The sequence below is a fragment of the Elaeis guineensis genome, chromosome 9 (genome assembly GCF_000442705.2).
Source record: "Elaeis guineensis isolate ETL-2024a chromosome 9, EG11, whole genome shotgun sequence".
Lineage (NCBI taxonomy): Eukaryota > Viridiplantae > Streptophyta > Magnoliopsida > Arecales > Arecaceae > Elaeis > Elaeis guineensis.
Genome location: NC_026001.2, coordinates 5,581,592 through 5,598,640, shown reverse-complemented (window position 1 = coordinate 5,598,640; position 17,049 = coordinate 5,581,592). Strand labels below are relative to the sequence as shown.

Below are 17,049 nucleotides of genomic sequence, written 5' to 3'. Positions count from 1 at the left end.
ATTTTGTACCATATTTTGTTTTCTTCTCAATCGTGTACACATACATACATGTTCATGCACAATTAATGCTTGAAAACTCATGTCTGGATATGCAATTAGTGAAACTGGATAAAGGTTTACATTTTTGTGTGATTGTAAATGGATTTGTTATGGATTGAGAGATTTGTTCACCAGAATTTGACTTAAATAGATCTGAATATAACCCATTCCAACCTACCGCCACCCCAAAGTCCAAAATCTTGACCTAGTATTTGATAATGGAATTGGAACAGCCTTGATTAATTGGACTTACACCTAATAGCCCATAACTCTTTCTTCCTTTTTTTTTTTTTTTTTTTTTTTTTTTTCCGAGGAGAAAGTCTTTGTGCATTGCATGCATTGCAATAAAAATACACCGTCCCATCTTATTGAACCACATAACTACCACTTCTAATGCGTATTTAATATTTACGATTTTATTTTTTTAAAAAAATTAAATAATAAAAATATCCCTCCTCTTTTAAAAAAATTTAACATCCTATGATATATTATGATCAAATTATGACTTCCTGCACAACAGTAAGTCATAACTTGATTACAGGATGTTATAAAAAAGAGAGATATTTTTATTATTTAAAATTTTATAAATTTTCAATGACAAAAATATTCTTCTCTCTTTATAACTTTTTGAAAAAAATTATGACTTCTTGCACAACAGAAAATCATAATTTAACTGCAGGACATCCTAATATACCTACAAAATGTCATAATTTTTTTAAAAATAAAAAAAATATTTTCATCATTCAAAATTTCAAATCAAAAAATAAAACTGCAGACATTAAATGTATATAGAAAAACAAATCTAATAAGATAGGATGGTATACTTTTACTGCACCGCATGCGGTGCACAAAGAATTACTCTTTTTTCTAGAGGGAGGGTGGGGGATTTTGGATGCCTACAGTAAACATGTTATTCAAAAGGAGCATGCATGGAGGATGCTAGTTTTGGTTGTAAGATGATGGTTTATAATCTTGACTTCCAAGGATAGGCCCACAAAAATATTTTTTTCAGGTTACCCTGATAGCGAAACAAAATGAACTCAGGAGATAATATTTACCAGAAAATAACAAACTGGATAAATTGCCACCATCTTCTCATTTGGATTGATGGGCACACTTGATCGAAAATTTGCTTGCAATTTACATAATACGACTCCTTGAACACCACCGAACCATAGAAGACAATGACACAGCAATACTCTCTTCATTACCAATAAAAATCTCAGCACCCTGCATCCTAGCAGATAACCCTGCATACAAGTTTGCAATCAGCAAACAACAATCCACCAAAATATTATTCCTGGTCTGCCTCATGTGGGTCTATCACCAGCATCATTAACGTTTCAGGGGGATTAGTCATCAAAAATATTAGTGAACTCAGGAAACAAATTCATGGTTCGCTCATGTTTCCAAGTCAACAGACCCAAATAAACATCTTTAAATCGACCCAACAAAGGAGCACGCACTTATAACCTTGCATACTGGGTCATTTACTTGCAAATTAAATTGTTAGCAAATCGACCTAGATAATTCCAATTCTTTAAAACTTCATGGTGATCCTATTACTTTGTAACAATCATGGATATATGGGGATTTTATACCAGTCCTGACCACTTTATCGTCTCATCTTTGGTCTCTTCGAAGTTCATACCTGGTAGTTATGGCCTGAATGATAATTGAGCACTTTCTGTTTTTGCCAATGTTAATGCTGCTGAAGTATCTGAAAGATAAACACCTACAAGAACTGAGGAATGTTAGCCACACCCAGATACCATTGTTTGTTATCTACACCATGAATCCAAATCTTAGGTGATGAAGTTGTATGATGAACCTACAAAAGCAACCTATAAGCATGATTCAATTTTCTCATAGAAAAGTAGGCTGGCTTCTGCAGCAAAAACAGCTTCTTCTGTGACACTCGATGCTTCATGGTCTGAGATATAAAGCCACTGCCGGTCCCCAGTTCCTATTGATCTCATAGAATTACCACTTTCTGCCTCAGATGCCACTCTTCTATAAATTGCATAATGCCCACTTCCAGTTCTTCCATAATGCTCAACAACAGAAGAGAGGCAGTATAGGGAACTCTTTGTGGAGCATACCTCACCAATATCAGTGACCTGAAAGGTAAGTTTGTAAAGGTCAGAGCTAGATGATACCCGACAGCTAATAAAACCAAGCAAGGTTAATCACGTAGAAAGTTTGAAATTTAGACTCTCTTCCGTCTAGAGACATGGAAGGAAAAAGGTATAAGAGAAAGGAAATCTTGGTCCATGTAGAAAAGTTGACAGTCTAAATGCATGGCGTCGCTTGCAAAAAGCATGACAATTTTTTTCTATATTCCAGTAGAATAGCCTGTTTACCATCTGAATAACATGATGTCACTGTAGTTTCTCAAAGCTTACCTAATTACAAATGCATTGCGAACAAGAATCAAAACAAATAGTCCAAGAATATGATGCTCCCTCACACATAGACGCACACGTACACACACTGCGCATTCATGCGCATACACGCGCGTGCGCACACAGACACACACAGAGTATGACTAACAGCAATAATAACATCATTAATATGCAAGAGGATAGACATGCGATTTCTGCACTAATGTTCCAGTAAAGAATCAAATCCACTACACATAAAGCCTGAAAAGCCAGAAGATTGTTTTTTCCAAAGAAAAAGCAGGATAATTCACCGACCTCTTTATTGGGTCCTGGTTCACAACTAGAAAAAGGTTGAGAGCAATTGACATCAGAAGCAGCAATCATGCTTTCAAGAACTATATAGTTGCTGTTATCTGGGGTAGCAATTCCAGAAGGACTTCTGAATGATTCATAAACAGACTTTCCCACCTTGTTTCTTGACAAGGTTTCCGATGAAATATTTTCTCCCACAATCCCAAATATGTGGGGTAGCATTCGCATTTCCTGATGCATATCTAAGTGGCTTAGTTGAGGAACCAATGGTTGCTCCAGCCCCTTCCTCTGTTTTCGCATATTTTCCATTGAAGTTTGTTGTTCCACAGTTCTTGTAGCTTCCATGAATGGAAAGAGGTCAAGCAATAATGGAAAAGAAATATGTCCCTACAACCAAAAAGTTGTTAATTTTACAGGATGCGCCAAGAAAGGTCTCAGCAGAGGAGTGAAAAATGAAGGGTACCTGAAGCTTAATTAATTCACCATGTCTATTCATTGAAGCACGTTGTAGGTGAATGCACAAAATCTGAAACAGTACAACAATACGCGAGAATCATGTCAACTTTCAGTGTTGAGTATCTTCATACAACTAGTCAAAGAAAATACGCTAGTCTCGAAGTTAGTTTTTTTTTTTTTTTTTTTTTTGAAAAAAGACCAATATGCATCATACCTTAGGACAGCAGGCAATGCTCAATTGCTTTAAAGCATGTGAAAACCCAGTCCAACTTATTTCTTCCTGAAGAAAAAGATTTCTGCAATCACAAGAATCAAACTTGATGCACTTGCTAAGCATATTTATTTTTGCCTGAAAGATAATCATAACTCAAAGATGTCAGACAAGGTATTTCATATTTTACGTGATTTTAGAAAAGCATTGAGAATTTCAATGCTTGAGTCATCAAGGTCAAATATGGAAAATTGATTATCACCCAAAAAAATACCTCATTCTTTTCTGCTTTGAGAGACAAATATTTCAAAGCAGCAATGTGCCAACAGCTACCGCAATGATAATTCTCTAGATGTTCTACTGCAGTAAAATGTTTAAGGCAATCTACCAGAGTGCATCCCTCAATCTAGGATCAATACAGAAATGAAAAGAAAATCATTATAAATAAATATTACATAGAACATAAAAAAATAGCGGGGATCAGGACCAAAACATACAGAACCAAGAAAATAAGGAGGCCTTCAGTAGACATACGATATCTGCCCTTCCATCCAGCACAGGTGAGAGAGGCAAGCAGCAAAAATGCTCAAAATCCATTGAAAGCTGTGCATATACAAAATATGAGAAAGAAGAAAAACATAACACTGCTAAAGCCCATAAATAAAGCAATCAACATCAATCACATGTCAAGCATCAGCCCCACTGAAAAAAAATCAAACACCATTGCCCTTTCCTACTGGGGGAAAAAAAAGAATCTATCTCAACCATGATCAAAAGCAAGAAGTTCCACACCTCAAAAGGAAGGCAATGTCAAAGGACAGTAAAGAGTCAAAAGGCCAGCCAAGCAAAAAATGAAGTATTATAAAAATTCTCTATTTGCCATTAGAAAGAAGTAAATTGTCTATTTACATGATTATGCTCAACAATCACCAATCAAAATATACTTGGAAAGGTCATTACCATAGAAGAACAACTTCTACAAGTCAACATGCTCCCAATAGTTCCATCAAAAGGCCCAAAAAAATGTTTTCTCCATCGCTTACACTCTGTCTGTCCTCTCGACGGCACACAAATCCTAGAAGGAAAAGCAGTAATGCCGGCTATACTACTGCCATGTGGCACATAAGACTGCGAAATTTCCTCTTCTAAAGAAGACAAAAGATGAATTAATGCTTCTGCAGCATCCTATGAACAGAAAATCAAAGCAATTTAGGGAGTAAAAACAATGTCATGAGCAAGATTTATCAACTGCTGAAGCGAGAAAAAGCTCTCAAACCAGACCTGCTGTCTTCTTAAACTGAAGCTGCTAACATATAAGCTCAATGCAACCATCACTTTTCGTGGATTAAGTACAGTTCTTTCTTCTTGAACAATGCATAGCTCTGCAAAATATATATACTAAGCTCAAGGAAGAAAAACACAGAGAGAGAGAGAGAGAAGTAGATTCCAGAATAAATTGCAAAGCAACAAGCTTACCTAAAGATCTGACGAATGGCATCATATGAAACATAAGACAACAGAAACAGAGTTCCAGAACAAAAAAAAAAAGCATGAAATAAGAATTAAAGGTGGGAATCTAATTAAGAAATAAGACATCTGCAAAGAAATAATAGAAGCATTCAGAATAAAATTTGAAGCAACAATTAGTTATACATGTCCATTTAGAAGACATATTATGACACTTGATATCATAGAAGCATCACGCAGGAAAAGTATGAGATATTCATCTGATTAACAAAAGAAGGTTATGCTGATCTTGTATTCCACTTGCATGTTTTTCTCACACCGAATTGCTGACAGATAAATGACAAATCTTGAACTATTACTTATTTCGAATAACATAGTTACCTTTTAATAATGAAGTCAAAGCAACAGTAAGAGGCATCCTTTCCGATAATTCCTCAATCCATGGACCATCAACAGCCAGTATATTTTGGAGAAAGGGAAGGAAACAGCTACAACTTGCAAGTGCCTGTCAAGGGAAAAAATCAGGCTTTGAGTTAGCAACAGCAGTATTGGTGAAATCAAGAAGACAAAGTGGACTCAGCTTATTAGCTTGCTAATGGCAACTACCTAAGCAGTTGCACTAAATAGCATGTCAGCAGAACAAGTGTCCAGCATAACTAGCCACATGACGATCAAAATTTATTGATAAATCAACCCACTATATTTAATATAACAAATGCAGATGATAAAAGATTATAAGAAGCAATGCAAGCCTATAAAAGCACATTTAATCCAAACATTCTAGCAAACATTACTCGGTTTACAGCATAGAACCTTCCAAAAATTATTACATCTACATGGTGTCAATTCTGCTATGAAATAGCGCTAACAAGTATGTGCTATGCATGTGATAGAGGGAAATTTGGTAATGATGAGCTTGTCATCCCTATCCTCAAATACATTACATCTGTCCAGTTACATGATGGTCATAAACCATAATTGTAGCAAAGCATGAAGCACAAGGGTGCATCCATGCATCTAGCAGAGACAGATAGAGTTGCTCGTGAAAAGGTTAAGAGAGAAAAGAAGAGGGCAGAAGGGTGTTGACACGTGAATGGACCTATCTAAGCTTTTCCTTTTAAGGATGTGTACAGCATGATTGCCAAAAAAAGAATCAATGGAATACGGTACACGATGGAATATTATCAGCTATCTATTCAAAATCAAATTCAATTTTCAAAAAAAAAAAAAAACACCAATACATGTTTAGTAAGCAGAAAAAATAATATTTTAATACTACTATTATTAGGTTTATTTATTAGGGTGCCACCAATTTGAAACCATGCACATATGAGTTACCATCACCAGCTTGAGTTGCTTCAAACCCAAATAGACTTGCAGAAAGCTAACTCTACTACAGATTTCGAGTTTGCATAAAAATTCAATAACTAAAATCAAGATTTTTCATACCAGTACTGGCGGCCGTTTTGGCTGGCCAACGGTACGATACAGTTCCATACTGTACCGAATCGAGGCGAACCGATGAAGGAACCTGAAGCCGAACCAAGAGAAGAAAAAGAGCGAAAGAGAGAGAAATAGAGAGAGAGAAAGGAAGGAAGAAAGAAAAAAGGAGGGGAAGGAGCCGGCGGGGCCACCGGATGGCTTCCTTCTGGCCGCCGAAGGGCGCAATCCACGCGCGCGGCGCCGCGAGCATGAAACAGGGGCGACGCCCCTGTTTCACGAAATTTTTTTTCAAAATCAGGTTTTAAGTGAAGCCGGCCGATTTTTTTTTTAAAAAAAATCCTGAAATCGGCAACTAGGTTGCCGACTTTATGAGTTTAAAACCCAAAAAAAAAAAATGAAAATAGACCATCGCCAATTTCGAAAAAGAAGAATAGGACGAAGCCGTGGAGGGGCTCCGTCCGCTTGACCGCCCTCAAACCATCGGCATCGGCTCGTCGGGGCTCCACTCTCAGGCCATCGGCATCGGCTCGCCGGCCACCGAGCCTTGCGATGGAGGCGCCGTTCGTCCGATACGTCGCCCCTCCGGCCAAGCTCTCTCTCTTTCTCGCTCTTTCAAGTGCCCTATCAGGCGATAACGGAGCTCAGAAGTCCTCCGACGGCCGTAGTGGGCCACCGCCGGCCTCCGACAGCTCCCGCCTCCCTCTCCCTCCTCTCTCTCTCTCTTTCTCACTTTTTCTCTCTTTCCCTTCTGGTACCGTCGGTATACCGTTTGAATCGACCGAACCGTGTCGGTTCCCAATCGGTTTAATACGGTATGGGATGTACCGACTAGTTTGGCACGGTACAGAAAATCCTCACTAAAATACACAAAAAAGCCCACCACTGTATTTTCTCACAATATTTGAGGTAAAAATTTGCAACCTCCAAGACAGAGCAATGATATTAGTTTTAGATAACATACATATTCCACAATTTACAATAGTTAATAGTGAGTTATGAATGCAAGAGTCAATAAAAAGTTCATTAATGAATATTGTACATGGGTCATCAATATGTATATATGTACATTCTGCTTTGATGTATTCCCACATGTTGAGGACATATCCTTATTACTGCAAAAGATGACAGGTGCATTACATATAGCATGAGTAACTATATTATTCATCATGTTAAGAGTAATATTTAGATGTATCTTACCTGTAATATCACATTAAGGAAGCAATTGTTTCCAAGATTCTGCAAACCAGCCACATAGTAAGTGATCTCGGATGAGTCCCTTTGCTCAGATACCCATGGAATAGAAAGATAATTCACATTACCATCTTGCAGGACCACATATAAACCTGCCGCCCCTATTCCCAACCCAAGTATACCAGCCACAATATGATATCGAGATGGAGAACTTCCATTGATGGCAGATAGCATCTCAAAACCATGCTTGAGTTTCAGGATAAGATGATTGATGTTTACTTCCCTTTTATATTTCATAGGATAAGAAACCACTTTATAACCTCAAGGTTGTAAAGCCTGTCCCCGAAGAACCAATATATATTATGATGACCTGCACAGAGACATGCATCATCAAGGAGGAGGAAAATTTTTACTTGAGAATTTCCTGTGCTCATAGATAAAAAACAGTGACAATGCAATCTATATTCCAAGAGTCTACAAAAACTAAACTGCTAGACTTTCTAATCTTTTGAAAGAGATAGACTAAACATTATACACAGATCTCTCCAACTCACACCCCCCCCCCCCGAACGAGAGATAGAAGCATTATATAGATCAAACAGAGAACCTTCAATACATAGCTATATCAGAGTTGCAATCACAAAAACTAAAAACCTAAGCTTAATGAGGTATCTTGGGACACATAGTAAATAAACAAGTTAAAAAGATACAGGAACCACTAATGAATGTCATCTAATATCTTCTTTCGGTCACATTAGTTAGGCTACATTCTTTCAAATATAGCTCTTGAACACCATCCCACAATTACATTATACTTTCCACCACCTGATCATAACACTCTTTTCCACACATTGAATTTCTGTATCACAACTTTAAGACTCCTCATAAGCCATCCATCAAATCTTCTTATTAACCAAAAGATGCTCATATGTTTTTACACATTTAGATAGCCCTTTTTTCTCCAGCCACATCCTCTCAATTCAAAGGTAATGGGAACCTTAAATTTCACTCTAGATTCTAGGATAACCATAATTAAATGAGATACGCTCAGATGTCTTGCTACGGAGATCCAGCTGCTTGAAATGAACTAATGGCTTTCCCAACACAGAGAAATATAAAATAATCAATCTCCATCATCTACTGGCAGGTACAACTATTGTTTCTTGTAATTTTGAGAGGGTTATTCCATCTCCATCAAGTCATGGTCAAAACCCTAGAGAACTCCTTTTATACTTGACTTAAACATGGTACCTAATATCTTCCAAAGTATAACTAACTGGGTGGCATAAACATAACCTGCAAGACAACAAATTTATCAACAACAATATGTTTTACTGTAACTGCTTCAAAGGAAACCTCATATAAACTTCCATATTGCTGCCATTAATAAAGCTGCAACAAACGGACCTTCTCATCATTAATGGTATGGATGCAGGGCATGAGCAGGTTTATAGCTTGTTAGTGGTGCATGAATAGATGGTTTAGTCTATAATCAATACTATATTACTCACAAACTAGCACTTGCAATGCATATTTTATAGAAAAGAAATACAGCATAATCATACACCATCTTTGAATGTTTTAGTTCTTTTACTTTTGAATTAATGATAAATTTATATCATATGCAAATGGAATATTAAGAATGAATAACTAAATCTGAACAAAAAATAAAATAAATCAAATCAAAACAGAAATAATTGACTTTGAATATTTAGTTGTATTTTTTTTTCCTAATACACTATGAGATTTGATTCCACCTGATGATATTCTAATTTCATCTTCCTCTAATGCATTATGGCATTTAATCAAATATTTGTTTTTGATAATTCTGAGATATTTTATTGCATTTTTTTCCCAAATATATGGTAATTTTTTTATTGAGTTCTCTTTATATTCTTTATTTATTGGAAATAGGAGACATTTTAAAATTCAAATAAGGGTATGTTCATCCATAAGGTAGAAAGATGGAACCCATAGGAGAATTATTCCAAAACATCAAACTATACAGCATAGAAAAAGAGATAGTCATAAATTTCAGATGAAAACAAAAATCTTTACCTAAATTCTCAAATGTCTAACTTAAAAAAATAAAGAAAATGCAATTAAACATCACTAGAAATTAGGAAGGAAAATGCAACCGAATATCACAATACACCAGGGAAGGAAATACAATCAAAAGTCTCAATATATTAGGAAAGAAAATACAATTAAATATCACAATAATTTAGAAAGGAAGAAAAGATTTAATATCTTAGTATATGAGGAAGGAAAATGCAATCAAATACCCCAATCAATTTCTCGTTTGTCTTCAAAAAATATTACTTCTATTTTATATCCAGATTTAATTATTCAAATTTTGTACATTCCATTTGCATAACTCTAAAATACAAATAAGTAAAACAACATAGATGGTCCATGACTATGTTATGTTTATTATCTTATGGAAAAAAATGAATGCAATGCACATGCCTATCAGCTAGTTTGAAATTATAGAGAGGCTTGGGGAGCATATAAACAGAACAAGAAGGATAAGGGAAATATGGAAGACATATGTCTCTTTGCCGCTCCAGGTACCCGCAAAGATTCTATTATCTTTTGCCTGATGGACTCTAATAAGTTTGTCTTCACACAATCGGAATCATGCTTTCTTTCTTCATTTTTTCTCCTCTTATTACATGTTAATCCTATGTTCCAGTCTTCTCCACTTACAACCTACAGTCTAAAAGTTTCAGTTCTATCAATCATTAGCTTCTCTCAGCATCCCTCTTCTCCTTCATGCTTCCTCTACAAATCGTATCAACTAAAGAAAAGCTGCTACAATATAAATGGTTATCATCGTACATCCCAAAAAGTTATCATAAGAAGTGAGAACATAAAGATACCCAATTCCAGTTCAAGAAACTAATTTCAATTCATGAAATGAAGGCCAGATAGCTGATGTATCGTCAATTATCCTTTCACTCCTTAATATGCCGTCAAGAATTTAGAAAAAGAGATGTTTCGGTGCAAATTAAAGCAAGACTAGTCAACCTATTAGAAGAATAAAATTCGAAGTCGACAAGGACTCCAAGAAAAGAACAAAAAGAAGAAGAATTCCCAAGAAAAGAAGATAAACAAACACCATAATCAAAACGAAAAACTCTTAAAGAAGAAATACAAAAAAGAATAAATTCTCAAACCCGCCTCCAAACCTGAAAGCCAGAGGAAGTAAGAAACCAGATGGCGAGGAGAAATCCGGAGACACCGAGAACACCCTAGAGCTCTTTTTCCCCCTCTCCTCGACAGCCCGAGCCTTCCCTTCTAAAGCCGGTTACCCTTGGTTACATAGACCGGTCCCATCCCTTCCATTGTACCCCACCTCCGGCCGGTCTGAGCCGCAAAGCTCGACCGAACCCGTAACAATTCGACTCGAACCACAACGAATCGGTCTAAAATCCAAGATTCCAGACAGATCCCCCAACCCGAACCCAGTTCAAGGTTTCATACTCCCGGTCCCCAAAGCTAAAGCCCCAAACTTCCAGAGCGTCGAGAGATCGTGAGAGAAAGAGAGAGATGAAGCTACGGCACGCGATGGTATGCTCGTCGAACCAGAACCGGAGCATGGAGGCGCACTCGCTGCTCAAGCGGCAGGGCTTCGACGTCTCCTCCTACGGCACGGGAGCCCACGTCAAGCTCCCGGGGCCTTCTCTCCGGGAGCCTAATGTCTACGAGTTCGGCACCCCCTACAAGCACATGTACGACGACCTCCGCCGCAAGGACCCCGAGCTGTAAGCGAACGACGGCCCCTTTCTCCTCCTCCTCCTCGAATCCCTTCGGGGCTTCCTCTCGTCCTCCCTAATTTTCTCGCTGCGTTGGTTTCGTTTCTTGAAAGATAGGTACAAGCGCAATGGGATCTTGCCGATGCTCAAGAGGAATTCGAGTGTCAAAACTGCGCCCCAGAGATGGCAGGAGAATGCCGCCGATGGATGCTTTGATGTTGTTTTTACCTTCGAAGAGAAGGTTTTCGATATGGTCATCGAAGGTCGGTTCTTGGCCATTTTCATTCACTTTTCTGCGAGTTCTTTCTTTAAAAATTTAATCTTTGATTTCCATGATACACTGTTGAATTGCATTCTTTCTTTGGGCAACATTGCTATCTTGATAAATTTGTGATTTTTTTCTTTTTTTGATAAACGATGTTGTGATTAGTTTCTTTCTTGGGTTTGCGGAAATATTGTTATGCATATTTGCGAGATTTATATGAAAGCTCGTGGAGAGGTATTGGGATTTGGGATAATTGAGAATTTTGGCCGGCAGAGGAGTTCTTGGTCTCCACTGGTTGAAGAGTGGAAAGTAATGGTCCATCATCAACTACCCAAAAATGGGACCTTAGCCCCATCAAAAATGTACTTCCGTTTTCTTGGTTGGAAAGAAGGGGAAAAAAAAAAATTGGAACAAAAAGTCAAAAACTGACACCTATGCTGTAACGCATCATTTAGTTGGTTTGAAAGTAGGCATCTTTAGTGCTTTGCAAATGGAATCTTCTACATGTACGCCCTGATTTGTGCTCCTCATTCATGATACCCAATCCCCTGTTTTACCAGACATCTCATGATGTGACTGCTAACGAATATAAAAAGTAGATAATCATCTCGTTTTTCTGCCAAATTTTGATCTCTGTCCTTCCGGCCACCCTCTAGGTGATTAAGTAGATCAAAAGTCAATATGGTTTGCCTTTGTATGCAAATAGAATTTGGCCTTCTTAAAAGTCTGTTTATTTGATTATGCTGTGTAAGCTACCCTTTCTGTCATAAAAAATGGAAGTGCTTTTTCAGAAGCAACTGTGAGATGATCCTTCCATCATCACACATCGGTTTCAGATGTTCACTTAATGTATATTTTTTGGTCCATCAAATAAAATGAAAAGAACATGTACTTGATAAGAAGTTGTTTGCAAGTTCTTCTTTTTGTTTCTTTCCTTCTTTTGATGCACAGAAGCATGCTAATTTTGTGACTGCTGGGTTATTCTTGTGCAGATCTCAATAACCGGGAACATAAATTGATGAAAAGTGTATTAATAATCAATTTGGATGTGAAGGATAACCATGAAGAAGCTGCTATTGGGGCCAAGCTTGCTTTGGATTTATGCCAGGAGGTACGTAGCACATGCATATAGACATATGAACATATGATATGATAGAAGTTGGACCAGTCCTGTCATACTGAGATCCTGGCACTTGATCCAGTCCTCAGCTTAACCTAAGCCGCATGGTTAATGGACTTAAAGCATATACATTTCATGCCATTTTTAGCCATCCATTGCTTATGAATGTGGTGGTTTATTTGCTATATATTTTTCAACTGACTTGCAACCCATTAAACTGATGCTTTTTCCCCTGCCATGGAGTGAGGTTAGTTACAATGTTTAAATGCATGATCCAAATTTCCCAGGTTGGGCTTTTTTTTCTTCTTGTTTGTTTTTTGTTTTTTTTTTTTGTGTGTGTGGGGGGGGGGGGGGGCGGCCACGGCCCAGAATGTTGTAGTTTGAGATTGCCTTTGTTGCTATCTTCTTGTTGCTCATGCGATACATTTAACAAGTTCTAGGTTGAATTTCTAGTCAACCTTCTTTCGAACTTTGTTCACCAGCATGTGCTTCAATATGATCATCACCCGACTCTTCTTAGTTCTCTGAAGGGATTGGTTTTAATTTGCCAATGGTTTGTACTTTGTAGCATTAGACTACTACTCAGGTTCAGTCTAAGCACAAATCAAGTGTAACAGGGTAGCTTGGCCTTACTAACCTGTGATACAATCCAGGGTTCTCATAATTGGTATTTGCACCCTTGCTCACAACTTGTTTGCTGTTTGGGACTCGAAACAATGATGAAAGAAAAGTGGCTGGCCTACTAATCTTTCATACCCAGAATTCTGCCTAAATTTGCTAACATTTAGCTTGAGACATCCATTAGGCTTGTGAAGCCATTGAGCAAGGATGACAACTACGGCTCTAACTAGTAACAATGTGATTCAAAAGGTCAAGTTTGGAGAGAATGATAGGTCTGAAAACTGCATGCATGAAAACGAAAAGAATGGGAATCTTTAGCTCTAATTAAAGTTTTCACCTGACTTCTGTCTAATTTTAGTGATAGAATAAAGAGAGGAGAAAAGAGGTGGTGAAATGGAGGAGATAAGCATCTAGATAATGAAGAATGATCAATACTATTTTAAAATAAAATCAATATTGATCTGTTTAAGAAATACTTTTTGTTAAATCTGCGACAGCATTTTGTGAGATACTTACACTCTACTTTCTTAGGCATGATAACATTACCAATATCTTCCTTGTGTTCCCTAAATATCTTGGGCATCAAGATCCAACATGCATTTTTGAGAATTGATATCTATTATTCTCTCTGATACGATCAGTGGAACAAAAAAAGAATCTCAATGAATCAGTTTTTGTTGGTTATTTAGTCTGTACTGAACTGATCAAATATGATATAACTATTCTATTTTCTTCATGGAATCAAAATGATATCTAGATAGAATGGGCAGAAATAGATCTAATGGTTTGTATTGGATATTAGATGGTATATTTTGCACCTCAATTATGAAGGATCCATGTTTTTGAGATACATTTTTTCGAAGAGATATAGTAGAGAATTTGGATATGGGTGCTTCGATTTATTGATTAGTCAAAGAATTTGAAAAAAAAAAAAAAGAAAAGAAAATGAAATTTTTAAATCACAAAACGTTAACAAAAACTAAATGGTAATTTGTCTTTTCATGTGCCAAAGCATTTGCACATGCCTAGAAACTCACAGCTTGGAATTTTGAAGGTTTCAACTGAATTTAAGGAGAAAAGATAAGATAACAAATATAAAAATGTTCTGATGGAGTCATCGTTGGGAGATAGATGCATGGTCAATTTTTGTAGAAAGCGGAAGGAATCCTTCAAAATTGATTGAAATCTGAACCATAAATCATATAACTGTCAGCAACTTTCTATGTTTGCATGCATACACAAGCGCACATTGTTGAGCTGAACCCTACCAGTTGAAGTTGAGCTCAATCCTATCAGTGTAAACCACATTATAGCTATTTTAGATTGAGAACCTGTGTTAGTAATCATGATATACAACATTTAAAATGCTTACTGTTGCATTCATATATTTATGTTATATAAATATGAAGACCTCCTGAGTTTTTATACATATATATTCTTAATTGTGTAAATCATGAGGGCGTGATGATTGAGGTGCACCCAGCCTCTGCTATGATCTTCTGATGTGTTAACTTGATTTTGGCTTCTTGTTTTTAAAAGTTGCATATCATGATTTGTGTTGTTGATTCCCAATCCTGATGGCTCATATTTTTGTCATTGGTTTAGGCTTGTTAAAAAGAAAAGCCAAAGAGGGAAAAGTCTTGGGTTCTATTTTGAACGTGTACTCCTTGTTAAAATTGGAGTCTGTCTCCACTCCCCCCACCCACGCCCAACTCCTCCCGCCAAAAAAAAAAAAAAAAAAAGCCAATAAGTTTTACTAGATTTTCTCCCAGACCTGGTTGAATGGGTCCAAAGATCTATCCTTTTTGTGTACTTCTTCAAGCTACATGGGCCGTATCTAACAGCCTTAAGCCTTTATTTTTTTCCTCCTTCCATCCATCTGTTCCTGCTCCTTCTATTTGTTTTATTTGGTTCATAGGACAAGGTACTCTTAATATTTGTTGTGTTGCAATATCTTACAGAAAGCCATTTGGCAGAGAACCCAGAAGAGGACTGCTCGCATAATTCAGATATCTTACTCAAAACTTAACTCACCCTTGTAGGCTTGTAGCAGTTCCTATTGCTCCTCCATTCACTGGGACAAGGGTTGCCGTACAGATGAACAATGGGAAACTAATGTTTAGTGACTTTGTGAGTGAGATTTCTGAGTTGCTCGTTCTGAACCCGTAATGTATCAGTCTCATGACAATGCCACTTGGATGCTTTTTCCGAATCCCCCTTCTGAATAAATAACTGCCCCCTACAGGGGGAAAAATGTGGACAGACCCCTCCCCTCTCTTTCTCCTTAAAATTTGAAATCAGGTGCTTTCATTAATTATCATAGAATATACATTTCTTACCATGACCTTGAGGACTTTGCCTATGCTAGACTAAAAAACACGACTTGTAATTCCACTCTTGGGTACTACAATCTTGGAAATGTGGCTTGTTCACAATGACATTTAGGAGTTCATGTAGGATTTATTGGATTCGTGAAGGATTAAAGAGGCTTGTTAAAGACTGATAGGGCATCGGTTTTGCTAATTAAAATCATTTTTAACTGGATGAACATTCTTTTGGTGACTTAGCAAGGGGAAGGATGGGATCTGTTCGACTTTGTTAGGCGTTGTTGGTATTTTGGTTTAAGGAATGTTCCCTCTAGGCTTTGCACCTTTTTCCTCTTGTTTGACTTATTTCTTTCGTGTCTAGTTTCTATTTAAGGACACCAAAAGAAAATTAAATTTCGACTTTTTTTTTCTAAAGTACGGTTTTGTTAGCATGAGATGGATCTGTTGATTTGAACAATTTATCAGACTATGGTTATGCAATTTTATCAAATCAGCTGATGAGCTGCATCACATGTCACAGTTTTTCGAAATAAAGATCTAAAGATGAAATTCAACTTCCATGTTTACTTTGTTTCTGATGCTCGTTAGTGGATGTATTTCAAGCAGAAAACCTGTCATACATATTCGGAGTTTATAGTCAAACCAAGCTAGATTCTTTTATCAAGCAGAAATGACTAATGGAAGAATGTTGAATCATTGTTTTCTGATTCTGTTGTCTGGAATCTGAAGTTAAGCAAATGATCACTAAATTAGTTGGTACACTGCTTTAAAAGTTCTGGCTCATTCGGATTATGTTTATGGTGCAGCTTGAAGCAGTTGATTGCTGGGAGGATGCAATAGATGACATTGTTGCTGCTTTTGAGAAACAGCACAAGCGAAAGCTCTTGTACAGCATTTCTTTCTACTAAACTTGCATAGATAAAATTTGCTGGGGATCTTTCAGCTTTGAACTCATCTTGTACCATGTCCCTAACATTGAGCACGTCATAAAGGATAATTTAGTGTGGTGTAGGTACCTACACACTGGAAATCATTTACTCCTTTCATGCATTAATGGAGCACGAAATGAACAGCATCGATAAGCTAATAAGTTTATGAAACTACATAATTTGCAAATCCAAAACATTGATATTAATCGATAAAAATGCTGATCAATTTCTATTGCTTGGATGTCTAAACCAGTCCAAAATATGCTATCAGGCTATTAAAATCATTCATATGTAAGCAATTCAATGGGCTGATACCGTCAATTTAGACGTGGTAGATGTCTCAATCCTCCTAATCCAAGATTGGTGGCTTTTTTGTTTTGGGGTCATGCAATAGCCTAATCACTGTCATTGAGAAACAAAATTTTTTATTTGGCCGGTGGATCCGGCTTGCCCACCATGTACCTCCCATAGTTCTCGTCCCGCACTACTTGGAAGGAAAACCTGTCGTGGTATCTTGCCACTACTT

General features: G+C 37.1%; 2 protein-coding genes across 8 annotated transcripts; one reads left to right on the top strand and one right to left on the bottom strand.

The window, feature by feature from the left end:
* Positions 1-1,112: 1,112 nt before the first annotated feature.
* Positions 1,113-10,816, bottom strand: LOC105051971 (ubiquitin carboxyl-terminal hydrolase 27). Of its 7 annotated transcripts, none has more exons than XR_012134393.1 (13): positions 10,695-10,816; positions 7,510-7,873; positions 5,251-5,374; positions 4,684-4,784; positions 4,363-4,587; positions 3,937-4,005; positions 3,677-3,808; positions 3,406-3,540; positions 3,199-3,261; positions 2,739-3,122; positions 1,875-2,159; positions 1,691-1,783; positions 1,113-1,289 (listed from the first exon to the last, which is right to left on the bottom strand). XR_012134393.1 is itself a non-coding variant. In XM_073243672.1 (12 exons), the coding sequence occupies exons 2-11, from the start codon at positions 7,798-7,800 to the stop codon at positions 1,884-1,886; spliced, it is 1,800 nt and encodes a 599-aa protein (XP_073099773.1). In that variant the 5' UTR covers positions 7,801-7,873; positions 10,695-10,816; the 3' UTR covers positions 1,113-1,783; positions 1,875-1,883. The 7 variants fall into 7 exon arrangements, 4 of the variants coding, with proteins under 4 accessions (XP_073099773.1, XP_010930937.1, XP_010930936.1 ...); XR_003801848.2 differs by having other exon boundaries at positions 1,691-1,774; XR_012134392.1 differs by having other exon boundaries at positions 1,691-2,159.
* LOC105051972 (uncharacterized) lies at positions 10,796-16,624 on the top strand. Its single transcript, XM_010932636.4, has 4 exons — positions 10,796-11,270; positions 11,379-11,524; positions 12,519-12,637; positions 16,401-16,624. The coding sequence occupies exons 1-4, from the start codon at positions 11,056-11,058 to the stop codon at positions 16,500-16,502; spliced, it is 582 nt and encodes a 193-aa protein (XP_010930938.1). The 5' UTR covers positions 10,796-11,055; the 3' UTR covers positions 16,503-16,624.
* The last annotated feature ends 425 nt before the right edge of the window (positions 16,625-17,049 follow it).